The sequence below is a fragment of the Amblyomma mixtum genome, chromosome 9 (genome assembly GCF_055824585.1).
Source record: "Amblyomma mixtum isolate Tamu chromosome 9, ASM5582458v1, whole genome shotgun sequence".
Taxonomy (NCBI): Eukaryota; Metazoa; Arthropoda; class Arachnida; order Ixodida; family Ixodidae; genus Amblyomma; species Amblyomma mixtum.
The window spans coordinates 76,346,908-76,374,860 of record NC_143020.1 but is presented as its reverse complement, the minus strand read 5'-3'; the positions used below and the strand labels follow the sequence as shown (position 1 = coordinate 76,374,860).

Here is a 27,953-nt window from a genome sequence, read left to right as displayed (position 1 = left end):
ATATTCTCTCTTTTAACGTGTGTGTGCTTTGTTCTGAGTTTTCGAAACTCTACAGACGCCTGTAACCCCGATTAACCTCGCGCTCGCTTCTTGTAACGTGAACAGCTGGCCACGCGAGGACACTTCAGTGTATTTTTCCTCGTCGAAATAAATGGCGGAGTATATGACCCGACAGCTCCTCAGTGATGCTTAAAATGAGCACCCTTTTTTACACTGTGTGCGCGCTCAGCGCAGCCTGGACAAGCAATGTACCTAGAATGAAGGCGCGCCAACACTGCTTAATTGCGAAAATAATAAGTGTCCGCCGTGCGGGAGTGGAAAACATGTCTTCAAGTTAGTACCTTTACTCCAGTCTCATTGGGCATTCACCAAGCAGCCTTAGCTGCATTGTGCGAATGAATTGTCTAGTAAACTGTTGACTCACACTTGATGTTCATATAAGCAATTGAAAATTTCCTCCTAACAAGCAAGAGAGCTGCATTAGCGCTAATCATGACTGTTTTCGAGCCAGCACTTATTCTGATCATTCATATTTAGTGATAGTTATTTTCGTGATACCTTGGCACTGCGTGCACTGTTGCCGTACTGCGTTGGCTGTTAGTAGGCACATGAGAATAAACTGCAGCAGGGGGATTACTACAGGCCTCTATGCTAGCCGATAAATTATGGTAAGTCAATGCTCTGACGCAAAATACTCAGGCACGCACTCTCAACATCCTTTCTGCCGTCAAATATTAGTCCCACTTGTCTGCCGCTACCCTCCCCGCCCGCAGGAAACGAGGTCATTCTTGCTACTCAAGGGTTGGGCGAAGAGTCCTGGTCGTATTGCGGCTTCATGCGCTGAGCGTGAAGTTGCACGCTGGCGGTGGCGTATAGGTGTCACAAAGTCGACGACTTACGACTTCACTGGAGAGTTATCTTCAGTCAAGCTCTACGGGCTTTCGTTCCGGTAGAGCAGCTTATGGGCAAAGAGTGGAGGTCTCGATGGAACCAACAGCCGAAAAAGAGAGCCTGGTTGAAGGGCCTGATAGTGTAAACATTGCCGCTGCTAGTTCTTTTTGAGATTAGTGTTCTAACGTGAACAATCGGCCACGCGGCGACAGCTTCCAGAGTGTTTCGCAGCCCATGAAGCTGGGGCACAGTAGGAGAGATCAGAGCGGTACGGTACATGTAGAATAAAGTCGAAAATGCCGCAGGGGTCTGCGCGGAGGCATTGGCGGCGAAAATAACTAATTATCGCACATAGTCTGGGTTAGTGCGGTCGGATGTTATTACACGAAACTCATACCACCAATTTTGAAATTAAAGCGCTCAGTGAGACCAATAATTTACGGATGGTAGGAGCAGGTGGTAGTGTGTAAAATCTCGCATTATCTCAGAAGCGATTCGGCAATTTCGGAGAATTACACTGACCTCTGTCACTGACTTCACGTAGCGTGCCGTTACCTAATACCTACTGACGCAGAATTAAAAACCCCACGTGGAACACTGTGAAGGCTGGCATACTGCGGTTTCGGCATAGGGGTCAGGTGGTCGAAAGCCACATTTAAACAGCGATTGCAGGCGGCGGTGTATAGGCGGGGCTCATACAAGACGATGCTCGCATTGTCATAAGGTTGGGATAGACAAGCGATACGGTGGTCTATAAAGGCCCAGGGAGAATATATACAGCCGGTCACAGCTGCATATGCAATCCCTTGCAAACGCGAAACGCTCCGCGAGAGAGCAAGTGGATGAGACGAAGAAGACGAGGTGTAGCCGTACGAGATCTCATTTCAATCATTCTACTATGCTAGGTAGATTGTTTTGCTTTTTTTTCCCGCGCATATACCTCCTTGGCATTAGAGAGAGAGAGAGAGAGACTCTTTAATGAAATGCAGAGAATTTAGCCGGCGTTTAAAAATCGCTGGCATGCTACTCTGCGTAGGAAGGGGAATTTGGGAGAAAAAGACAGTAGGAGAGCAGCGTGGAAGAGGTAAAAGAAAAAAAAAACGAAGATAAAATGCGGCCATGAAATGGGTACTAAGGATGCAATGGCGAGTTTTGATATAACCTATGGAATGATGGAGCGCATAGTCCGACAAATGGGCTGACGAAGTTCACTGCATGAAGAATGCATGAAGGTAACGTGCAAGTGAATTTAGAGCTTATCTAGATGTCCAATGTCTTGTAAATATGAAAAAAGAAAGTTCATTGCAAGTCTCTGTTGCCTGAAGCAGGCTGAGGGACCTAAAACTTTGTCCATTGTTAGGGGCACTGGGCAGAGCTTCTGCATGCAATGTTCATAGTATGCACGCTCGTTAGCATACGCAGGGCACACAAGTAGGATATGTTCCACAGTTTCTATCGCGACACAATTGTCACAATGCGGACTGTTCGTTTGTCCAAAACGGTATCGCAAGCGGTTTGTATATGCAGAATTCAGACGAAGTCGGTGATAAAGTGTTTCCAGTTGTCGAGGTATTCTGGGTGAGAGTCTTGATCTAAGATGTGGGTCGATTGAGTGAAGAAATTGGTACTGATGTGTCGGCAAACTCCAAAGCCGATACGTTTCTTCGTAAGCAAAACTTTTAGCCATTTGGGACGCATCCGATTTCGTGAAAAAAGTTCGAATGTATCTCCGATGTTGATGGCCCTTTCGAGCCGCTTCATCTGCTTTTTCATTAGCCAGAATGCCACAGTGAGCAGGTACCCACTGAAATGTTATGCAGTGGCCTGCGGCAATAGCTAAATGATGTATATACCCGATGTCGAGGGAAACTGGCTGGTGATTCGTTTTCTTCAGCAGGTTGGCCAGGATCTGCAGCGATGCTTTTGAATCGGTGAAGATAACCCAACGGCCGGCGGTTCGGCGCAGGATGTAAGAAACAGCTTCCTTAATGCCGTGAAGCTCAGCTGTCGTAGAGGATGTCCTCCGCTGCAGCCGGTAAGAAAGGGCATGGTCTGTTGAGGGCACATAAAGGCCACAAGAAGAGGTTTCTTTAGTAGTTGAACCATCGGTGAAGATATGGATGTGCTGCATATATTCCTCCGATAAGTAGGCGAGAGTAGTTTGCAGAAGCGCTGCCTGTGGCATGCGGCTCTTTGCATTCACACCTGGAACAGACTTCTTCACCTTTAGAGGAGAGAGTGTCCATGGAGGAAAGGCCAGAGGTAGTAGCTTCTGTGGCTGATTAATAGTAGGAAGGGGCAGGAGCTGTACGCCTGGCCAAAGCTAGAGTTGCTGTGAGTTAGGTGGACGCGGTGTAGGAAGTGCTTCTTCCCTTGCAGGACATGGCGGAGATGGGTACGCATAGTTTCCTGGGCGGCAATCACCTCTAGTGGGAGACATCCTGCCTCCGCTACTGTTCCTGACGCAGAGGAACCTTTTGGGAGGCCAAGACATATTCGCAGGCAGTTGTTCCGTGCGGCATTGAGAGTCTTATTGCATGATGTAGATAATCTTTGAAGCACTGGTAGACAGTAGCTCAAGGTTCCTTCAACGTAGGCTTTTTCAAGCAGAAGCATTGATCGGCAGTTGCTACCCCACCTTGTTCCCGCCATGAACCTGAATACTTGCGATGCTGCAGTAATCCTCTGGCGGAGTTTTTTGATCTGAGGTGACCACGACAGATTGTAGTCGATTACAACACCCAGGAATCGCTGAGATCGTACATATGGCAGCGATCGTCCGCCTAGGAGCAGCGGATATCGGGTCATCGTTTTTCTTGTAAACGCCATTGCAACACTCTTTTCTGGCGATAGACGAAGACCTCTGGAAGCCAGGTACATCGAAACGTGCAATAGTGCTCTCTGAAGACGTTGCTGGGTAATATAGCGCGAACGTGATGCGGTCCAGATGCAGATATCATCAGCATAAATTGTTATGCGGACCCCTCGCGGAAGGTTTCTTGTTATGTGAATAAGGACAATATTGAACAAGAGAGGGCTGAGCACCGCTCCCTGCGGTACGCCCCTCTCCCCTCTCCACGGTACGGCATTCACCGTACCGTGGCAAATCCCCCCGCGTGAGTATGTGCCATTTTCATGTGGAGAAGAAGAAGAGAGCCGGTTCACTTGTCTGGCATGCATAAGCCTAAAGGACAGCACACGTTCAGCCAATGCTACGCAGATAACGTGCGGTAACAGCCCTGAAGTTCAGTTCAGAACCTGCGATGCGGCGAGGCTTGCGCGCCGTGCCGATGCCTTGGCCACCCCCACGGCGGCGCTGCCCTTCCGTCCAGCAGGAGTTGGCGGTCAGGACCGGTCCTCCTGCGCCTCCACTGGACAGATCGCGTCCCGCCTCCTGTCTGCGCTACTCGGCCTTCGTGTTGGCCGGCGCTCTCGTCACGTCGGCAACACTCATAGCGCCGCCAGCGCTGCTGCTGCAGCGAGTGGAGGGCTTGAAGAGGCGCCACTTCTCGCTAGACGAAGACCTGGAACGCTCCCGTGACACCAGCGTGCACCCGTGCGACGACTTCTACCAGTGAGCGTTGTCCATTTACCGCCATTAATGGTTTGCGCTAAATTACCGTCCATGAAAGGCTTTAGACATTGCCACCAAAATCTAGAGTGAATGGAGGTGGATTTTTTTGTCATTTTGGAAGGTGTTTTCGTCAATTGCAGCTCATCCGCGTGGAAAAAATGGTTGCTAACAGCATCCCCTTTTAAAGGGTCAGGTAGCGAGTGCCAATGGACCAGGTATGTTTTCTTGATTTAACTATGCTTCAACGTTGTCAGGTACTAGCTTGACATATAACATTTTTAAATAGAACGCACTGATTTTCTGCTGCACCGGGATTGAACCTTTAGATTATTGCTAGTGCTTTAAGCTAGCAATCCTCCAAGCACTTCTTATCGACGTCTACGTTAGAGCATTAGCATTATCTTCGTTCCCTCTGAGACCGACAACGTAGCTGATATGAGGGCGCTGTTGACTGCGCACCATCCTTAACTTTCTTTCCAGCTTCTTTCATTTGCGCTCTTTGTGGCCTAGTTTGTCTTTTTGGACTAGTTGTCTGACCAGTTTAAAATTGCTTGCGTTGCTCCGCTGTAAACGCCGTTCCTCCGTCTCTGATGAGCACTTCGTGGGCGCCGTGTCGCAGGAGAATTCGTTGGACAAAAGGATTTGCGACTTCTGTTGCGATACGATTAGGCAACGCTTTTGCTTCGGTATGATGCACTTCTTACGTGATTATGAAGTCGGAAAGAGGCCGATTAGGTCCATCTCTATTTGCTGAAAAGACTTAGTTGTAGGTGGTATGGTGTTCAGGAGTCAGGCTGGTTTAATCGGAGGCGTTTTGCGTCACTGACACTCACGGCACGTTTTCACGTAATGGGAAACGTCGGCAGCTAGCCGCGCCATATAGTACTTCTCCTGGATGCGGTGCTTGGCAAGCCGGATTCGTCGCACATTAGATGCTGATGTGAAGCAATCGCTGTACCTTTGAAGAAGACTGCGCATTTGGTTTTGCCTGCTCCGCGGTAATGCTGGGTTGATATCAAACGTGGGTTGTTGGCCTCGGTCACATGGTTTTACGGGTTGGCCGGGGAGGACAAATATGCCTCTAATGTCTACCAGCTCGTCCAGGAAAGCAATCGTCGTACCTTTGTTTAGGTACCGGTATTTTTCGGAGAGGTTGGTTAGCAGCACCTGGGCATGACCATTTCGGATTTGGGCGATTCCCCTTGCGACACCTAGTCCTCGATCCAGGAGTAACTGAGTGTTCCCCTCGAGAACGCCTTCGGCAGTTTAGATGACTCCAGTACCTATGCAGGCAACGACACTCGATCGGGGCGACACGCTCAATGCTTCGTTGAAGTCGTTCAAGGCAGCGTGATGAGTCACGCTCGTCGCAGCAGATATGGCTTTGTCCGTTGAAAGTTTGACCGACTTAGATCGAAGATCGATGGTTGCCCGATGTTCATTTAGAAAGTCCATTTCCAAAATCACGTCTCGCGAGCATTCTTGTAGGACCAGGAAGGCTGTAGCATAGGTTCTCCCATTTACAGTAACTCTCGCGGTGCAGCGTCCTGACGGCGTAAACAGGTTACCACCTGCGGTTCGGATCAGCGCGCCATCTCTAGTTGTTACTTTCCTGAGACGGAGAGCGAGCGGCCCGCTCATGACGGAGTAGTCAGCTCCCGGGTCGACCAAGACAGTTACGGCGTCACCGTCAACCGTAACTTCAAGGTCACTTGTTCGCGTTCTCGTATTGCACGTTGCATTCGGTGTCCGATCTCGGCTTCGTCGTGTAGTGAGGCTGCGGTGGGCGTGCTCCGACGTTACTTCTCTGGGCAGCGGTAAAAGATTCAAATCTGGCCGCGTCGTCACGGTGTTGTCGTCGTAGTTCAGGCATGGTCTTGCGTTTTCGTCGATAGAGGATCTTTGTTCTTGCGCTCAGAAGCAACCTCACCTCCAGAGGCTGCTTTATTCTGTTTAGCCTTCGGGGGCTGAGGGAGCGTCCACGCACGGCGAAACCTCGACTAGGAGATACAAAGCGCGGTGACGATGGCGACGGGGAACGTAATAGGCGGGTCGGCCATGAGCATTCTTCCCGACACAAAAGGTCCTCGATTTCAGCTGGTCTCTGGCCCGGCCGGCGTCGTTGGGCGTCGTAAGAGAACCCTCGGATGCCCATTCTTCTGTATGGGCTGTACCGGAGATTGTGACAGGATTCGCCGCAGTGGAAGCATCGTGGGCGGCGCTGGTCAGGACTTCTCCACTCGTCGCATTTCCTTGGCCATGTGTGACGCTCGCAGTACGGGAGGGTTGGGGCGAGAGGGCGACGGTCTAGCGCAGCTGGCTTAGGGCGATAGGGGCTTGGGTCCCGTCGTCGAGGTGCAGGATGGCGCACTGCTGCGGCGTATGTCACGGCTGGGGGCTGCAGAGTCTGCGTGGTTGTCGGCGTCACACCCAAGGCCTGTTGAACCTTGTCCCGGATGGCGTAAGTGAGCGATGTAAGCTGCGGCTGCGCTCCCGTTGGCAGCAGTCGTCGGAGCTCTTCTCGCACAACTTGACTTATAACCTCCCGCAGGTTATCGCTGTTACCGGTGTCTTCAGTTTAGGAGACAGAGGAACGCCGCAAGGATCGGTCCTTTCCCCCTTCTTATTCAATATAACCCTAATCAAAATGGCACACGCACTCGCAAAAATCCCAGACCTAGAACACTCTTTGTACGCGGACGATATCACCCTTTGGACCACCAAGGGGAGTATCGCCACGATACAAGATACGCTACAACAAGCGGCAGATGTAGTAGTAGAGGAGGCAGAAGCCGCGGGACTCGCGTGTTCCCCCAAAAAATCTCAAGTCCTCATCCTACATCCAAAGCGTCAAAGAAAGAATAAAGCGCCTGAGATCAAAATCTACGCGGAAGGGGCAGCCATCCCAGAAGTGGAAACGCTGAGAATCTTGGGAATGCTGATACAGTCAAACCAAAAAAACGACACACTAATTAAGAAGCTGAGAAACACTTTCAACCAAATCTCCTTCCTCATCAGACGCATCGCGAATAGGCGAGGAGGAGTTAAAGAAGCCGAGACCAGGAAACTAATACAAGCCTTTGTTCTTAGCAGAGTCATCTACTCTACACCGTACGTCACCTCACAGTCAGAGAAAGAGACGACCTGGATTCTCTAATTAGACAGTCGTACAAAATTGCGCTCAACCTACCTCGTCATACTCCAAATGAAAAACTACTACAGTTAGGAATTCATAACACCTTAGCGGAAATGATGGAAGCACACCTCACCGCACAATATGAAAGACTATCAGGCACTGAAACGGGACGTTTCATCCTAAAGAAAGCAGGAATGCAATATGAAGGAATCCGTACACCCACCTTGCCAATTCCAAGACACGTGCACGAACTCTTAACAGTCCACCCTCTACCTAAAAACATTCATCCACACTACGATACAGACAGAAGAAAGGCTAGGGCACAAAAACTTCACGAACGATTTTCAGGTCAGGAAGACACGGCGCACGTGGACGTGGCAGAACATGCGGACAGAGACGCCTTTTCCCTAGCAGTTGTCGATCATCAAGGTTCTCCCCTTGCTTCGGCGACAATAGATAAAACAAAATTTCCGGAGGAGGCCGAAGAAGCTGCCATAGCTTTAGCCATTACCTCCACCAATGCCAAATACATCATCAGCGACTCTAAAACAGCAATTCAAAATTTTGCAAAAGGAAGGCCCCACACCGCAGCCATCAAAATCTTACAAAAAATCTCCAATACCCGCCAGATCACATTGATCTGGGTCCCCGCCCATTCGGACCACCTTGGAAACGAGGGGGCGCACCAATTTGCCCGAGGATTCGTGGTTTACCGGGAGGTGCGCTACCCCGAGCCCAGATCGGCCAAGGAGCTAGTGACAACCTAGAAAGAAATCACTACCCACTTCAAGAAAGAAAGACATCTTCCCAGAACCACAGAAATCTCTGAGTAAAGCACAACAAGTCAGTTGGCGGCAGCTCCAAACAGACACTTTCTTTAATCCATACATGTACTCTATGCGGTTCGCGGAGCAGTGCAGCCCCGTCTGTTCTCTCTGTGGGCGCCAAAAGGCAGATACACCGCGCATCCCATACTCATGTACTCAAGACAAGCCACCGCAGAGTCTGCAGCTCTCTACCCAATCTCAGTGGGAGGCCGCGCTGCTCAGCTCGGACCCGGAGGTTCAACTTCGAGTCACAGAGCGAGCCGAAGAGGTCGCCGAACGGCATCGTCGGTCGGCCACCTGGCGTCCGGCCTAGAAGAGGAGCCCACCGCGGGGAGGGGAACATCACCCCAATCCGCGCCTAAGACCTCTTCTTTAATAAAGTTTACCTCCTCCTCCTAGTACCCATGCAACTAATTAAAGGGACCGTATAGTGACGCTCTAAGTAAGTGGGACTGAGTTTAGTTAATTGCTTACTTAACCAATTAGCCTAATTAACCTTCCTGGTCAGACCAGATAAATAAATAAAATTGAGTAGGAAATTGACCGAGCTCGGGAATCGAACTCGGGTCTCCGGAGTGCGAGACGAGCACGCTACCACTCCGCCATGCCAGCTTTTTTTTTTCTTTATTGCCTGGATTTTGCAAAGAAAATTGGACAAAACAAACAATCAACAAAACACAATAAACGCTATGTGCATACGACTCGCTGACAGGCCTCCACTGTATATGGCGCTCCAGAATGGCAGGCTACCATTGTGACCGAGACGCAAGACCTGCCAGGATTTACTTTCGCGAAAATATGGACATGTTTCTGGCCATTCAGAAGGCCGCTGCGGACCCTCCGGAGTGGCTCTCAAAACTAGAGCCGCTTTGTACATTGCCTGAATTTTAATTAGATGAAGCCAGATTCATGCTGGCTGACCACGAGTCCGCCATGCCAGCTCGATGGTTTGGAATGAACAAAGGCGCGTCTAGTGAATACGGTGTCTTCGTTCACTCCCATCTTCCTCCCTTCCCGTTACGGCGCGGTTTAGGTGTCCACCGAGATATAAGAGACAGATACATTTCCTTTCCTCAAAATCCAATTTACCGACGAGCAAGGCGTAGAACCGAACGGGCGATGGCGTTCTATGGACTCCCTGGCAGCGTTGCAAGACGATGTCGCGTTCCGCTTAAAATCTTAACCACACATCAATGGCACAAGCTACAACCCCGCGCTTAAGGCTTTCGCCTCACCACACTTAAGGTCAACAAAGTGCCCCCCTGAATTTTTGTGCTGGGCATGGTGAATTATGGTTGGACACTGATTTTGGTCCTACTTGGGCAAGGTCAAATTTCGGGGGTGAGCCGGCACAAATTTGGAAATTACTTATGCCAAATTTGGAAATCGCCATAGTGTCGCGAACTCTCAGTTGTGGTTGGTCATCTGTTTTGTTCAAAATGGGCCGATGTCAAATTTCAGGAGTGGCCCGGCCAAAATTTCTGTAAATGTCCCGGGCCAAATTTGGATGTGGCCATCGTGTCGCGCATGGCCAATTATAAAAAGAGGAGGAGGAGGTAGAAGAGGAAAGGCAGGGAGATTAACCGAAAGAATAATCCGTTTGCAACCCTACAAGGCGGGGAAGGATTGAGGAGATAAAAAAGAAAGAGAAAGGAGAGTAATAGAAAATTGAAGTCACTCTAAAACGTCAGCGTCCGTTGAAGTCACAGCCTGTCGTGCAGGCCAGAAGTTCTCAAGAAGTGGAGCAGTGCCTTGGAGGCCTTCTCCGCCGACGACCGCCGCGGCCAGTGGCCGAGAATCTTCATTTCCGTGAGTGGGCGCGGATCTAGGCGCTCCAGAGCACGGCTGAGGGACTGCTTTTCGGTGGTGTAGGCAGGGCAGTCACAAAGAATGTGGGTTATAGTCTCGTCATGCCCGCAGGTGGCACATGCAGGGCTATCAGCCATACCGAATAAGAATGAGTAATGGTTGGTGAAGGCTACACCAAGCCAGAGGCGATACAGCAAAGTTTCTTCTCGTCGTGGTAGGCCTGATGGTAGCCGGAGTTTCAGCTCTGGGTCCTAGGATTTTAAACTGGAATTGCAAAATTGTCCGGAATTCCACACGTCAAGTGTTATGTCCCGCGCAACTGCGCGAAGCCTGCTCGCTGCGTCTGATTTCGAAATGGGGATCGACACAAAATCGCCGTCGTCGTGCGCACTTCGCGCGACCTGATCCGCGCGGTGATTGCCTGCTATGCCGCTGTGCCCCGGTAGCCATTGGTAGATCATGTCATGGCCTTTGTTGATGGCAGAGTGATGTAGTTGTCGAATTTTTGCGACCAGTTGTTCATGGGCTCCACGGCGAAGAGCAGCTTGTAAGCCTTGGAGGGCAGCTTTAGAATCGATGAAAATAGACCACCGCTGAGGGCGCTGCTGTCTGATGAATTCAATGGCGACGCGAAGAGCGGTGAGTTCTGCACCCGTCGAAGAAGTGGGGTTACCTGTCCTAACTCTAATTTCTGTAGTGCTTGCGGGTATGACCACGGAGCCACAAGAAGTGATAGGGTTCACTGAGCCGTCGGTGTATACGTGCACCCGATTTGCATGGTGCTCATGAAAATATTCAAGAGTGACTTGTTTTAGTTCTGTCGGCGGTAAGTCGATCTTCTTCCTAATGCCAGGTATCGAAAGAAGCACACGGGGATTGTGCAGGCTCCGAAGTGGCGAGGACGGTCTAGGGGAAGGTGTAAAATGGGATTGCAGAATGGCGCGACGTTCGGCAATGATTTCTGTAAACGATGTGCGCGGCCTGGTAATAGGAAGGCTGGCAAGATGGTGGGACGGTACCCGGGAGATGTCGGAAATGTGCCCTCAGTGCGTCAACTGTTAAGTAGGTAGGGATTAGATGCTCCTGGGCGATGAGTACAGATGCGGCCGTAGAGGCACATTTCGGCAATCCTAGGCAAGTATGGAGAGCTTGAACTTGAGCGCTTTGCAGACTTCGTATGTTAGTTTTTCGAATGTTCAGTGGCCAAGGTCATTCAAGGACAAGGACTGCACCAATAGGAAGACGGACTTTTGCATATCGTAGCGCCACCGCGCTAACATAGTCGCTTATACGTCGTTTGAAATCACAACAACACTTAAGACAGCCTGCTTCAAGATGTGGAATCACAGTGAAGGATGCACTGGCAGTTATGCCTAAGGTCAACTGACACAAGCTATTCGTCATAGCCGTCTTTTCGCTGACGTTACCGAAACCGGAATGGCATCGAGAAGAATTCGGTTATAAATTATTTAACGGTGTTCTGCGAATACCGTAGGGTTATCCATGCATACTAATGTCTAGCGCATAATTTGAAAGAAGAAAACGTGCGAGCAATAATTTGGTGTATATACTTCCTTAAATAGTGCTGCCGAAAAAAAAAGCTAGATAGGTCCCGGAAGTGCAAATAGCTTGTTTTGCATCTTACCGTATCGGCGCACAAGTGCCGAAGGCCACCTAAGCCTCCTGCTAGCGACCCTCATGCCGGCAGGTTCCTACAGAGGGCGCTCCTGCTTAGTTACTGCACTTAGTTAAAAACATTTCATGAATTTTTTTTCTCGACTACTCTGAGACAGTTTCACGGACTGGGGAGTCGACGGGGCCAAGCTGAACTCGAGAGATATTTGTTTTAGGGTGTGCCCATGTATTTTTCTTTTCTGTCAATACCGCTAAATAATAAAGAAAATGTATATAGTCGCAAACACAGAAAAGGTACAGCTGGCAAACTGTTGTTTCAAAGGAATTCAGCCCATACCGGGCTTCCCTCTTAAAGTTAAATAACTTCGAGAATGCCTCCCCGTATAATAAGAATTAAAAGACAACTCACCCCGAATAACCATTAACGCTAGGCCCCGCATGAGCACGTGCTTCGAAACGCGCTTTGTTCAAGGGAAATGCATCTTGCACCGCATTCTGTAGTATGCGCGCACGTCTTCACGGATCGCAAAGAGTACTCAGATACGCTCTAGGGTTTTGAAAATTTTGTGTAGCCGGGGCTGTATTTTCTAACTTTCAGGTTCATTTTTGCTTAATTTGATCCTCTACTATCGGTTGCACCGGGCCCCCCAAGCTGTCAGTGTTTACGTAAAGCTGGTAGGGTTAGAAACACGCTCATGATACCGGCTCCTTGCACCACCGGACCGCTAAAGAAAGCTGGGCTTCATGGGTTAAAGGGACACATAGCGCAATTATGGAGACGAACGCTGTCCTCCGTAAGGTCATTTCGCTGCCCTCATATTGCTGCGCGCAACGACTGACGCGCATCTCGCACACGACGCCCTGACGTCGACTGATGATTTACCAAGCCGACGCGTTTGACATGTTTAACGAACTGCACCGACTTTGCATCCACCTCCGGGAAGGAAGTGTGTAGTGTTATTTCTAGGAATGCGCAGAGCAAGCTCACTGTGTGAAGGCCTGGGAGGGGGCTTAAATGGCAGTATGGCTACTTACAATGGCCAGAGGACCATTCCTGTGATTGGTAGTTCACTTTTTGACGTCCTGTTGATCGCCATGAAATTAAAACTAAATAACAAAGCTCAAAATGCAGCGGCACTTTTTGTTGAACGTCACACGGTACGTTCTAGGTGTATTACACCACGCTTCCGCAAGACCGATCGTGTTCTCCCACCACAGCATTGAAGCGCTTTCTATTTACCAGTCTTGCCTTTTCATGCGATTCATGGCACTGAGGGACTTCCTAGACGTCTTCAGGAATCGTGAGGAAAAGGCATTTGCCATGTACGGCCACGGCGTTGCAGGCATGTCTGCCGAGGCTGGGATGCAAGCCTGAAGCGCCGTTACAAGTCACCGCTGGACAAGTACAAGCACGCTTTCGAGAAGATGGCCTTCAAGCGTCTCCTGATGCGGCCGGTCCCCAAGCACTCTGTCAGGGCTCGAGACAAGGCCTCGTCGCTGCTGCTGAAATGCCTCAGCCAGGTGAGATGAGTAATCAACAAATATTTCTTTGGTACAGATTCCCTTAGATTGCTCCATACTAGAGCACTGTACGCTCCCTGAAGCCTGTTTTGTTACCCGCCCTAGGCCGGTCCGGCTTCTCCAAACCAGGCCCGGGCCTGGGCCTAGACAGAGTAAACTACGATCTAGAGGCCTTGCCTAAAACACAAACATGTGGAGTTCTCGAAGCCCCATGGTTGACTAAACCTGCTTTGGGCAAGGTACAAGGCAAAAATCGACCATCCATTCACAACAGGCTTGAGAGGGTCTTGACTTCATCGTTGCTATCCATGGCTCGGCAACATGACTTGCAGAAGCAGCCCAAGCAGGCTATGGGACAAACCTTTCAATGCAGATGAAAAGCACGGGGCTTTCTTGTCGCTATTTCCGTTTATTTTGCTGAGAAAGCAAGGAAAAGGCGCGTATATGATTGGGCGGGCCGAACGTAAAGGTTTTGTAGTGCACCATGGGGGTGCGTGCTTGAAAGTAGAGGCTCAAGCTCTACGCTCGGGCTGTACTCACTCTGCAAAATTAGCGGTTCCGGCCCATAATTCGAATGCAACGTGGAAGGCAGCCCTCCACGCACCTTAATTCGCGCTGAGGCACTTCATCAATGGCGACCCTTCCTCCCTCCTGCCAACTATTGCTCGCTCACATCATTGGTTTTTTGAGACGCTGTCGCAGGAGAGTCACGTTCCCGGCAATTAATGCACCTCATAACCGTAGCCAGTTCAAGCGCCAAAGGGGCAACCTGAAAGAAACGCATGCAAAATACCACCAACGGCTGACTGGCTGCACCACAAAAAGGTTTCAGTACCATTGGGTATACATATGATACATCCAGTATTACCTGTCATCCGGTATTAGCTGTATATCTCTGGTATCATTGCGAAGTATGGGTTTGAATATTTCTGAGAGGAAGCAACATGCATAAATTGCAGTAAGTTATTTCGCATGAGTAATTAGTGTGATGCTCGGTTAAGAAGAGGTCACAAAAAAGTCTGCTTAGTTTTAATCTACGCTTAGCTAAAGTTTTGACTTTTCGGTCATAACACTTCAAAAATTGGAGGTCTGTTTTGACTGTCTATTTTCCTAAATTAACGCGTTTCTTCTTTTTCTGCTGATAATATTTTCGACGAATGGGTTACTAACTTTTCTTGGTGATTTAATGTCGTGATCTTGCGCGGCCGACAGTTACTTAAAATCTCTTCATCCTTTCTGTCAGCATGAGAAGTTTATTTACCAGTACTAAGCACGGAGATGCTAGTATTCGGAGTTGCGCTTAAAGAATAAATCGAAACACACTTCAAAATGTCATCCAATTTAAATGAGGAGCCCAGCACACAAGAATAGAAGGGGAAATTTACTTTTACTTGAGTGGCAGCCATGGCACTGCCGGCAACTCGTCAAGATAGCCTGAATATTAAACTTTTTCTTGACTCCCATTAATTACTTCCATAGCGCCGTTTACATGTTTTGAATGTGAAATTATCCTCAAGATGTTCATCTGCAGACAGGTACCTTAGGCTTAGTCATCTGCTCTATGTTTTTGTTGACTTCAAGCTCATAAAGCCTGTACTTGCACATTTCATTTAGGAGGAATCCTACGGGAAGAATCTATTCGGATCGATAAAGAAAATCATTGTTCTTAGCAATGGTTCGATCCTGCAATGGAAAGGTTTCCTTTGTAGAAAAGGATAAAAATTATTGTAGAATAATCCTTTTAGGGAAAAAATACTAAGCTTCTACTCTAAATTGCAGCTTGCTGGTTAAATGCACAGTCATTTTGAATTAAGGGCTATTGTAGCTATCACTTCGCAAGCCGTTAAACATTTCATGGTTGGTTTGTTTGGTTTGTGGGGTTTAAGGTTCCAAAGTGACTCAGGCTATGAAAGACGCCGTACTGAACGGCGGCAGAAATTTCGGCCATTAGGGTTCTTTGACGTGCAATATCAGCGCACAGTACACAGGCCTCTAGAGTTTCACCGTCATAGACATGTTACGGGGTTAGGCGTTTCATTATAGGCTATCGATTGGTGAATTCAAACGTTCACAGATAGCGTTTCACTTTCGTTTTTTGTTCATCAGAACATGACGCTTACACTTGTTCCACACAAATTTTCGCATCGCAGAGGAGTCGCAAGAATAAGTGGACTCTGCGCACGATGCTCCTGGAGCTTGGGCTCCCCTGGCCTAAGAAGGAAACCGCTACACGGGCTGCGCTGCTGCACGTTTTGGTCAAGTCTTCCCTCCATTTCGGCCTACACATGTTTTGGAATTTTTACATCGGACCCCATCCGTTGCGCACATCCGAAAGCACCATATACACCACCCTAGATCCCCGCGTCAATGAGTGGATTGGGGCATTCGAGCTGCTCATAGCACGAGGTAGACATCGGGATTACTTGCGGCGATGCGGAGAAATAGTTGGGGGCACTGGGCAGTCGTACTCGACCATGATCGAGGAGGTGACGGCAGCACACTGGAGAATATCCCGGCTGGTTCACCTTCTATGGGACCCTTATGCATCACTGCCCGCCTTCCAGAAGCTTAGTGACCCCGAATTACGACAAGCCATAAATGCTCACATGCTGGACGACTCGCAGTTCTGGCCCGAAGACGTAATCGTCAACATGCAACCTATTTTGTTCCGTGAGCTAGACACGGCGCTCCTTAGCAACGCCAACTTTACTGAGGGATTCAAGCTTTTTCTCGGTGCGTATGTGGTTTGGGTCCTATCGCCGTACGTCTCTCGCTATCTTACGACGAGCATGCTCGATGACATGGGCTGGGAGAATACTGAACAAAGTCACCTCTACGACAGGTGCATGGAGGCGCTTGAGTTGATAATGCCGCTAGCCAAATGGAAGATCCAACACGACGTGAAAGGCAGCAGACAGAACACGTGGAGAATGTTACGGCTAACGTGGCTTTCGTCAACCGATCTACACCGTGCTTACGGCTATAGTTTCAAACACCTCTTGTACCCCGTCCTCAGCCGCGTGTCAGCCAACGCCCACAATATGACCAGCACCTGGAGCATGCTTGACAGGGTCTATGCCAGCGTGCATATCGACACAAGAGCAGGTTTCTTCGACGCGTTCCTTAGCGCCCTCAGAAAAAGCGCTGACGTCCTGAAGAGGCTCATGCGAAATCCAGGACCGGCAATGCTCCACGCGGCGGGCATTTCCAGTCTTCGAGTGTACCGAATCCTCGTGGCTCGAGAGGTTTTTGTCCCGAACTTTCTCGCGACACCCCCGCTGTTCCAATTACACCATCCCGTGGCTGTCCACGCGGCCGTCCTTGGAACCGTTATCTCCAGTCAATTAGGCATTCTTGCGCGCTTCGTTCTCTTCTACGACCAGCGCTTCTCGGTGAGTACTTTTTCGGAAATAATAACTCTGAATTTTTGATATCTTCAAACAATTTAGTTTTCTCAGTATATGCCTCGTCTATGGCTCGGGTTATGTTGATATTTTCAGCACAGCGAAACGGGTCATTGTTGCCTGAGGAATTTTTACTGAAAACTATTTTTTGTTCCTTTCAATTCGCACTAGTACGTCCATAAGAAGCACGACTTGTGATAACCACATTTTCAGTAACCTCGCCTCACAGATACGGGCGTAAAAGAAATGGAGCGTTTTAACGTGCTTCAACAGAGTATGAGTGAGAAAGAATGTGTTGAGCCTTATTGGCTACTTGTTTTGCTTTGCTGGGTCGTCGACACATCTGACGACAATATTAGACTCACGTTAAGCTCTGATCGAGGTCAAGCTGATCTAATCTGTTCGCCACGTAACAATATATATATATATATATATATATATATATATATATATATATATATATATATATATATTGTTACGTGGCAGGAGGCGTTCACAGCCCGCAGAACACTGGTGCACTCACACTGAACAGAACACAAGCACAGGGCGCACCGGACGTCAAGACACAGGCCACTGCACAGGATTCAGAGCCCGAGCACGCGCCAAGCGCCCTCTCACTTCCTCTGCCTCATCGTCTCTGAGTCGACCCGTAGCATGACCCCCGGGCGTGAAAGCACCGTCGCGGTGCGGCTCAGCGAGTGTCAGAAGAGGGTAGGTGGTAGGGCTTAAGGCGCGACACGTGCACAATATCGGAGGGTGGAGTACGGGAATTGCACTCGTGGAAGGCAGGCTCAATCTCGTATGTGACGGCTGTGACTTGGCGCAGCACGCGATACGGGCCCACATATCGAGAAAGAAGCTTTTCCGAGAGCCCTGCACGGCGAGAAGGCACCCAGAGCAATACAAGGGACCCAGGCAAGAAGGCACTGTCCAGGTGGCGGCGGTTATAGTGCTCTTGCTGAGAAGCTTGGGAGGCTTGCAAGCGGGAACGGGCGACTTGGCGAGCATGGTCAGCATGGGCAATGGCTTCACGGGCGTATTCAGAATGTGCGGGAGGAGACGTTCGATACAATGTTTCAAGCGGCAGTTGAGGCTCACGGCCGTACAAGAGGTAAAACGGAGAGTATCTGGCAGTGTCGTGGCGGGAGGAGTTATATGCAAATGTAACGTATGGGAGTGCGACGTCCCAGTCTCGGTGATCAGAGGAGACGTACATGGCGAGCATGTCGGTGAGCGTCCGATTGAGTCGCTCAGTGAGGCCATTAGTTTGGGGGTGGTAAGCGGTCGTCAACTTGTGCTTAGTTGAGCACGCGCGAAGAATGTCGTTTACCACTGCGGAAAGGAAGGTGCGGCCACGGTCAGTGAGCAGTTGGTGGGGTGCTCCATGATGAAGAATGACGTCCTGAAGAAGAAAGTCGGCGACATCAGCGGCAGTACTCGTGGGGAGCGCACGCGTTATCGCGTACCGGGTGGCATATTCTGTGGCGACTGCAACCCATCTGTTCCCAGAAGTGGACTCAGGAAATGGGCCGAGAAGGTCCAAGCCGACACGGTAGAACGGCTCCGGAGGGATGTCAATGGGCTGAAGAAAGCCAGCGGGAGCAGACGCAGGGCGCTTGCGACGCTGACACTCATCGCAAGCACCAACGTAACGGCGCACTGAGCGGTAGAGGCCAGGCCAGAAGAACCGACGGCGGATGCGGTCGTACGTGCGAGTAACGCCTAGATGGCCAGCAGTCGGGAGGTCATGAAGTTCGTGGAGAACGACTGTTCGTAAGTGCTTCGGGACGACGAGGAGAAGGTGAGGACCAGTTGGTTGAAGATTCCGGCGGTATAAAATACCATCAACGAGAGCAAAGTGGTTCAGTGAAGGGTCGGTTGGGGCGGATGTTAGGCGATCGATGATGGAGAGAAGCTCCGCATCCCGACGCTGTTCTTCGCCGATAGTTGTAAACGGAGTTACAGAGAACAGGTCAATGGTGCTTGCGCTCGTCACAGTATTAGAGTGGGCAACAGGGTAACGAGAGAGACAGTCGGCATCTTTGTGCAACCGGCCAGACTTGTAGATCACAGTGTAGTCATATTCTTGGAGTCGTAGCGCCCAACGACCGAGGCGACCGATAGGATCCTTCAGAGAAGAAAGCCAGCACAGTGCGTGATGATCTGTCACAACTGTGAATGGCCTGCCATATAGGTAAGGACGAAATTTACCAACAGCCCAGACGAGGGCCAAACACTCTCTTTCGGTAATGGAGTAGTTCTTCTCGGAAGGGGATAGGAGACGGCTAGCATAGGCAATTACACGATGTGTGCCGCATTGACGCTGGGAAAGGATTGAACCGATGCCATGGCCACTAGCATCACTACGGACTTCCGTAGGAGCGGACACATCGAAATGTGCCAAGACCGGTGCAGTGGTAAGCTTTATTATAAGGTGGGCAAATGCTTGGCCTTGGGAGGACCCCCAGGAAAAACTAACATCCTTTTTAAGAAGATCGGTGAGCGGCTGAGCAATGTCGGCAAAATCTTGAATGAATCTACGAAAGTAAGAACAAAGGCCCAAAAAACTTCGGACGTCATTGCTCGAACGGGGTACTGGGAAGTCTTTTACTGCTCGGATCTTGTCTGGATCGGGACGAACCCCCGTAGCATCGACGACATGGCCTAATATATTGAGCTGGCGACGCGCGAAACGGCATTTTGAAGAGTTGAGCTGCAGCCCGGCATGGCGAAAGAGGGAAAGAACTTGTGAAAGGTGGCCCATGTGGGACGAAAACGAGGGCGAAAACACAATTACATCGCCTAAATAGCACAGGCAAGTGGACCACTTAAATCCTTGCAGCAAGGAGTCCATCATGCGCTCGAAAGTACTGGGGCGTTGCATAAGCCGAAAGGCATAACCTTAAACTGATATAAGCCATCAGGAGTAACAAACGCAGTCTTCTCCCGGTCCTGGTCATCCACAGCAATTTGCCAATAGCCAGATCGGAGGTCTATGGAGGAGAAGAATGGAATAGGCCAGAACGAGAGGAAGGGGAAAGTCCTCACCTCCACCAAGATGTTACGTGGTAGGAGGCGTTCACGCCACGAAGAACACTGGTGCACTCACACTGAACAGAACACAAGCACAGGGCGCACCGGACGTCAAGACACAGGCCACTGCACAGGATTCAGAGCCCGAGCACGCGCCAAGCGCCCTCTCACTTCGTCTGCCTCATCGTCTCTGAGTCGACCCGTAGCAATATATATATATATATATATATATATATATATATATATATATATATATATATATATATATATATATATATATATATATATATATATATATATATATCTTTTGTTTCTCTTAATGCAAGCTACGCTTTATTATCAAGTAGCGGTGGAAACGTCTCAGAAAACATTGCGGATTATAGCGCTTTAACAGTCGTTAAATACCAGTCCCTAAATACCGTTAAATACCCAACACCAGTTTAACAGATGTGCATTAGTGAGGATAAGGTGCTCTCTTTGTATCTGCACAGTTTACTCATTACAGCTGTTTATTCCGGGGTCAGATAACTATCGATTTCTGTTCCATGTAGCTCTCACTTCCAGTTGAATTTCTGATCCAGCAATGCACCTTGCTTATCTTGAAGTACCGAGGGAACCGATGCATAGAGGGTAATATGGCCCTAAACAGCACGAAGTTTTAACCGCGAATGTAAGGTCCTCTCCTTTACGACGGCTGGATTGCAAGAGAGGAACAAACAGGTCAAATATGTGTATTAGTTTCTTACGGAGTTCCTGCAGTTGCAAGCACCGATAGAAGAAATGTATTGAAGAAAATGCACCTAAAGCGATCACCTCACAACTTCCCTGATTTAAGGTAAGTAACTGCAGCCAGGCACCATTACGAGAAGCAAGTTTAAAGCTCCTGCCATGCAGGCTACAAAGAAGTAATGAGCGTCCATGAGCTGCGTCTCAAACAGTTAGGGTCGCACGTTTGACTAATATAGGACAGCGTTCCTACCCCGCCAATTGATTTATCATGTTTCACTGTTTCCGCTGCCTACAAAAAAAAAACGACCAGGGGTATTTGTATACCGTTTACGGCAGCGTAGGTGTGGGTGGTTGTGTCACAGCAAGATCACGTAACTAGTCCTCGTGGGCCTCCCGAATCCGTGGTCGCTTCGGCTAAGAGCGTGGGTCGGACGTTCTTCTTGTGTAATGCTCGGCATATGAGTACCACGTCCGCTTATCTTGAGCGCGGACGGGCCTTAGTGGCCTCGTGAGCCGCTTGAGATATATGTTATAGAATGTTATATTCAATCCCACACTTTCCGAACATCCCTAAAAGCCCGAGATTTTGTGCCGACCAGTGTATAACAGCTAAAACGGATGTTTATATACCTACGACCGCAACGTAGCGTTACTACTGTGTGCTTTCTATAGAAGGCGACGGTTTAATAACAAATTACCTTTCAGCTTTGGCTGAATTTGGTGCATTATGTCGCTGAGAGCAAACCCCCTTTCTCTGTTTATTTACATTTGGAACCTCGAATTTACATTTGGTTTGTCGATCGGTGGCGAATCCTACGCGTGCTCGCAGTACGATCCCATGAGCTCGGTCTTACGTGAACTTGAGCCGCTGGTAACCGACCTGGAGCGATTCATGAAGATCGCCAACGCCAGCGGCTTCCTGCCGGACCAGGCTCGAGAGCTGAGGCTCGCCAGCTTTGGAGCGCTTGTCGCCAGAAACATCCTGCGCCTGCCCGCGGCCAAACAAGCCAGCGCCTCAAGGACCAAGGCAGGGCCGACATCAATGGAGCGCCCCTTCCGCGGCATACCCGAGGACCAGCTGTTCTTTCTGGTCAGGTGCTTCACTCAGTGCGGATCTACCAAGCGCACGTTTCCATTACAGGTTAGTGAGGGGTATGCTGATTCCCAGGACTCACTCTTCGGTCCTCTTCAATGCACTAATGAGTCGTGACTGACTAGGGCACTGGTGTCGAGAAAATAGCACAGGTGTGTTATCAGCAACCGAAGCTTGCCGAAACAACAAAGCAAGAACGCAGCTTAAAATAGTGGAGGGCGCCTAAGACTACTTAGGTGCTTTGAATGCGCAGGTATTGTTGGTTTTTTCTTTCAACTCCATTTTTATATTTCTTCCCTTCAAATGACACACCTTTTCATCAAGAAACACTAGTATGGCAACGCACACAGTAGGCTCATGTCTTTGCGCCGAAAAAGCAACGCATTTCAGTGGTTGGTTAATAGCATGCTCGCTTCGCAGTCTGGAAGTCCTGGTTTAAATCCCCCGTACCTTCAGTAGAAATGTAACTTTCTGCGTTGCCATGGTTACGCCATATGGGATTTATGAGACCGCTCCTCCTGGTCAATGCCAGTGCTGGTCAAAACAATGCTGGTCAAAACAATACTGGTTAATGCTGGTCAAAACAAGTCAATAACCAAGAAAGATGAATGAATGCAGCTACATTTTTTGCGTGTGAAGCCGCAAGATTACTTTAAATTACCGAGCGGCCGGAGCGCATTGACTATATTCCACTTCTCTATGACCGCCGTATGCGGAATTCCCGTTGAACTAGCTTTCCCTCCGCCTTTTGCCCATTTAATTCCTGTTGAAAGAACGCTTTCTTCATGCACGCTTTCTTCCCCATTCGTATTGACCTTAGTGTTAAAAAACAGCGGTCAGACAAACGAAGGGTACTGCTTAATCGGAGCAGTGATAATCATTTGGTGGACACTGCTGCTTTAATCATCCGCAATGAACGCACTTATGTATCTCTGCATGCTCTTAAAGATGAGGAGCAATAAGAAGTGGGTCGTGACGGCAAGCCTTGTGTTCTGGTTTCAGTGAAAACAAAACACTATCTGAAGTGAAGTTGCAGGAAGGGAACAAAAAGGCTGAATTCTTTTCAGCATGTCTTGCCGTCAGTGAAGCATGTATACCTCTCCCGAGGCAGCCTAACGCTGGGTTTAGTTTTGAGAGCTTCGTGTGTCCAGTGTCCTATGCGCCTGCAAACCAAGTGCTTCGTCTGGAGGCCTAATGAATCTGGTATCGTGGTGGAGCAGCGCAAAGGGCGGGACACAAGAAACAAGGGAGGATGTACACAGGCGCTCTAATGTGGCTCCTATCCTCACTGTGGGGTCTCATATTTTAGCATTTAAAGATTCACTAGCCGTGTGAAGAAATCTCAGTGTTATGAAATAATAGGGCACCTTACATTACATCAAGGATGCTACCGCGCTGGCTGCTCAACGAAAGTTCAAGTGTGCGTACTGCAGCGGCCACTCATGTTTTTGTTTTAAAGCGGTGAAACACTTTGTCTTCTGGGTACGAGGGATTGGAGAGAGAGTGCCGATACTATAATTTTACACTTTACCGATCCTTAGTGCAGAACATATAGAGGCCTAAAATTCTTGAAAATTGTGGTTTCCGAGTGCCTTGTTGCAATATACAGTTTTATTTTTATTCTGAAGAGATGACTTGTAGCGAGGCAGCGAACCCAGTTTCATTGACATACGGTCTCCTCGGAAAGGGTAATAAGAGATGTCTAAGAAAACAGTTACAAAAAGACAATGAAGCATATGGAACTTGGTTCTGCAGTTTCAGCTTGGACTATTCAGTGCAACATCATGTCGAGGAAAAAGCACGGAGGCGTTGGTCACGTTGATTTGCCTCTCATTGGCGCAAGGGCAGCCTTGACAATAGAGCACCATCGCTCAAGGTACATCGGTGTAGTCAAGGTGACGTTAGTTATGCATTTTTTAGGCATGTCAACTCAGCAAGTATGTGAATCAGGAAAAAGAAAGCTGGTCCTCTCTAGAACCAGGTGGGTACCCCGCGGCACTGGGGACCGAACTTCACGCTGCGCTGAATCAGGGCACGGGTTCTGAGGGTACAAAGAGTATGAGGCGTACCCTTTCTTTAGCCCATTACTCCTTCTGACGCCTTCTTTTAAACTGGTATTTTATGCCGTTCCAGAGCTATTTTAGATCTGCCCCACAAGAGTACCTGACTTCCCCCACGTATATTCGTAATATATAATCGAGAGACCACGAACCACAAGATCCGGAGTGTGATCGTGTGCAATAATCAAGAATTATGACCCGAACAAACCATGCTGGAGAGACAAATGCCTTCCAGTGCCAGCATTTCTGCGCTTCCCAATTTCGAAAAGAATATACGAGGTCCAGTGACCATCTGATGGTGCTTGCAGTGTTTTCAGAAGAGCGGTACACATAAATTTGATATACTGCATGAAGTCCCGCCTTTTCCAATTTACATTAACAATGCCTGCTTAAAAGGACAGGTTGGGTGACCGAGCGCCATCATCCACGTGTGTTGTTTTCGTGGTTGTGTTAGAGCGTCTTAGATAGCTATCCAATCTCCTTGGTTCACAAATTTACGTCGTTATGTCAAAAACTCTTACCACTCTTCCGCAGAGGGCCATCTGCAACTTCGGCTTGGCGTCCGTTGAAGACTTCAGGGTCGCCTTCCAGTGTCAACCACATCATCGGCTGGTGAACAACTTCACCTGGCTCACAGGGGTCACTACGACCAGCGCTCCTTAGCCATAGCATTTCCACGACGTGATACACCAACGTGCAAGCACCCCAGAACAATGGGCCGAAACTTACGTCTCGTCCTGCTTTCAACTAGATTTTTAAGTTCAGCTTTCCACTACGTCATGAGGCGGAAACAATGCATGAAGTGAATGGTCCATGTGTATCATGAACCATCGTTGTCCTACTGAAGGAGACATTCCCGACAAGGGTCTCATAACTAAATATTCTTTCCCCTGACTCATCACACTTATGGGTCTTATTGACGAGCACGTGCGTACTGTAGACAGTGGAAACTTTGCTGTGCCGATTTTTTTTCATGGACAAATTCATGCACTGAACTATGCCTCAGCGCCTTGCATTCGCCATCTGGTCTTTCAGCTCACTCGGAAATTCTCATACCCTATCAAATTTGGATATTCGCGGATGAACGTGTTGTGTGACACAGTGGTAATACGCCATAAGCTCGACTTATTCTCATCTCATGGGCATATGCTTTCATTGTCCAAAAAATATTTAACGCGAATACAAACTCAAAAAACAAAAGAATGGGTGATGGGCGCGAGAGTGTACTTCAACGCTTTTTTCAGGGACTCCCTTGCGAAGCGGCGGCTGAAGATGAACCTTCACACCCCTTTCAATTTTTTAGTGCTCATCTGGCAGAATGGAGTTAATCACAGATGAAGAAAGTAATATAGGCTCGCGTAGTTAAACCCTGTGGTCTCCGGTCGTTAACGTGTGCCTGTTTCGCGCTGTTTTATTCGAAATTATGCCGTAGGAAATTATTGCATTCAATCCTTTTGTGTGTGAACTTTAATATATTGACACTGTTTAAAGCAGAATGTGTGAGGAATTCACTAAGTACGTAGTTCGTTACTACGAACATATTCTGGTTCAGCGCTTTTATGTGATTGTGCGATGCGCCGTAGTCCCACATCGTATGTTCTTCAGAAACCAAAGTGACTGAGAGCAAGGGAATAATGAACAGTGCTTTAGAGATTGAAAAGTTAAAGGACTGTTGTGGCTGTCATTCTATGCAGGTGAACATAATTCGTTATCAATGCACATTACACAGTTTTATACACTCCTGTTTATGATTTTGTACAGATATGTCGGTAAACAATGCAAGTGCTTTATTTGTATTGCGCATAGTTCAGTGTGTGGTGCGCACCTCAGTTTTGTCCTGCATAGGTTGCGAAATGCGCAACACTAAGGTGTACAATACTTCCACAGTTCTGACACTCTGCCGACGCCACCTTGTGGTCGGGCCTCATATCACAGCGCGTGGTCGAGCATCGTCTTCGTCTCGAATGAGTGCAGCTGTTCGGCGAACCTCACCCCAGTAAACGGCTGTGCTGTCCTGCTTCTTCTTAACTTTGTCGGTGACAGTCTAGTAATAAAAGTTGCTGTTTGAAAGAACTCATTTTTAGGAGCCTTCTTATCCCCTGGCACATTACAGTGTAGTAAGCAATACACGAAAGAGGAGAGAAAAAATTCAAGGAACCTTCAGTTTCGCCTTCAGGAGCAGAACGCGATAGCGTTGTTGGCTCCGGCTCGCATCGCCTACTCAACTAATTCCTAATTAGCATATGCATATTTCTTCATTGGTTAAGCGGTTAAGCGACGCGACACAGCCCACGGATAGCAGGTGCTGCCACCGGTAGGCCTTGTGACACCCAGGTGCTCTTCCAGAGCGATAAATCATTAACTGCCACCTAGATTGGTGGACAGTTTGTGCACGATCCGGTGGGCAGGCTGTGAAGATGCCACAAGGTCGCATGACCTAGGTGGCCCACCTATCTCCTAGGTTGCATCTCTGGAGATTTTGCGTGGATTTTTCGGTGACGGTCAACGACGCCGACGACGCCGAATCCGTATTGTCTGAGACACGTGCTCCTTAACGCTATCATGCTAAAATAAACCGGCTAGCGCTGAGCGTCAAACTCCATCCCCTTTTACCTTCGGTTCCACTCCTTCTAGGATGTAAAGGAGGCGGACGAAAAGGGAAGCGAAAGGCGTACCAGTTGTTTTGCTGAGTGCCGTGCTTTTGCGGCCGTAGATAAGCAGAGCGCCGAAGACAGAAAATATGCAGTGATCAGTGAGGAGTGCCTCAGTGTGAACGAGCACCGAGGAGAAATCGCACCAGAACACTAAGAAAGATGAGGGTTTACTGGTTGCCGGGAGCAGAGGTTCCACTTATTGGGGCACACCGAGGATGGTGAGTGGAATGAGATGATCCTGCTAAGCCAAGTCGTGGAATACAAGGCCGCCACGAAGAGTATGCGGGTTACCACAGAGTGCTGGGCCTTTTAAATTGCTTTTATCATCTTTTGTATAACCCACATCTAAAGTGAATAAACTCAAAACTGAACTGAAACTGAAAAATTCATCGCAAAGAATTGCAGCAGTGCGAACGGAAATGAAGGCAAAGAATCTGCCCAGGGCAGCGAAAGCTGAGCCTTTGGATGGGACTCGGAGAAGGACAAGGGAGCCAGGCTGAGGTCGAAATGAAAGAGGAGTGAAGAAGACAAGGACCGAGGTTGTGGTAAAAATGGCCAATATTTTAGAGAAGCTCCCGCCTCTTTCCCCCGTTAGGAAGTACAAGAAAGCAATCGCAAAGAGGCAAGGGAGTTATAAAACGACAGGGCTAAGGATCTCGTGAGGCAGAGAAGCCGTCGTCAGCGTCGCCAGAGCCCAAGTTCCCCCCGGCTCTGTGACGTCAATTGTGCGGGAAAAGTCCCACGAGCACCAGCGGCGGAGGTCTTGCTCAGCTTGAAAGAACGGAAGCTTTCCACTCCTGGCAGAGGCCACTAGAAGCGCTGTGAGCGTGACGTCATCGTTTCTCGCTGAGCAAGCGTGGTCGAAAGTTTGCATTTTGTGTATACACAGAGGTTTCTAGGAGCAGTGAGTACTGATGCCATCATGTTGGTGGTATAAGAGCGGACGCTATCGCATTTCACTCTTAAAGTGGAGCTTAAGCATCTCAAGTTTTTTGCCTGTTGCCTAAGTCGCAGTCACTATTAGCTTTTTACAGGTAATGCACCAATATATTTGAGTGCCAAAGGTGACACAGGTGATGCTTACATGTCGCTTACTGAAATGGGTAGTGTTTCAATTGAGAGGATGTTTACTTCACACAGCAGAGTGAAATAAGATCAATTTTCTTCAATTACGGTTTGGGGTCATTCCACGCCAAGCGTCGCAGTCGTTGTGCTTGACCATCTTCGCTTTGCTCAACACAACTGATAGAAACTTAAGGCAACATGCGTAATCTCAGCCCAACACGTTTTTACCAAAAAATATTTATTCGTGAACTGGGCTCATTTTGAAAGACTGGAAGAGGGGTGAACAAGGCACCACTCAATAGTTTACTAAAGATACAAATCTTTATTAAACATTCCCCAAATTTTAAGGATATTTGCGCCAATTCTGGCTTTCGATATGATTTAGATTATGCAATCTAGGACGGTATAAATACTTTTTATTTAATTGATTCGAAAGAGTTATAAAATTATCACAATACAAAAAGCAACAGCTTCCTCTCGGAAATTAAGAAGTCGCCAAAAGTTTTACAGCCAGTGACACTG

At 48.7% G+C, this 27,953-nt stretch overlaps 1 protein-coding gene across 1 annotated transcript; it reads left to right on the top strand.

Annotated features, from left to right (window-relative positions):
• Positions 1-4,154: 4,154 nt before the first annotated feature.
• LOC149329778 (uncharacterized) lies at positions 4,155-24,375 on the top strand. The gene is made up of 5 exons (XM_089559294.1): positions 4,155-4,465; positions 13,216-13,393; positions 15,544-16,785; positions 21,389-21,700; positions 24,247-24,375. The coding sequence occupies exons 1-5, from the start codon at positions 4,155-4,157 to the stop codon at positions 24,373-24,375; spliced, it is 2,172 nt and encodes a 723-aa protein (XP_089415420.1).
• The last annotated feature ends 3,578 nt before the right edge of the window (positions 24,376-27,953 follow it).

Coding starts and splice junctions, on each gene's coding strand:
- LOC149329778 (XM_089559294.1), top strand. CDS start 4,155: ATGCGGCGAGGCTTGCGCGCCGTGCCGATGCCTTGGCCACCCCCACGG. Junction 4,466..13,215: donor CCGTGCGACGACTTCTACCA/GTGAGCGTTGTC, acceptor ACGGCGTTGCAG/GCATGTCTGCCGAGGCTGGG. Junction 21,701..24,246: donor AGCGCACGTTTCCATTACAG/GTTAGTGAGGGG, acceptor ACTCTTCCGCAG/AGGGCCATCTGCAACTTCGG.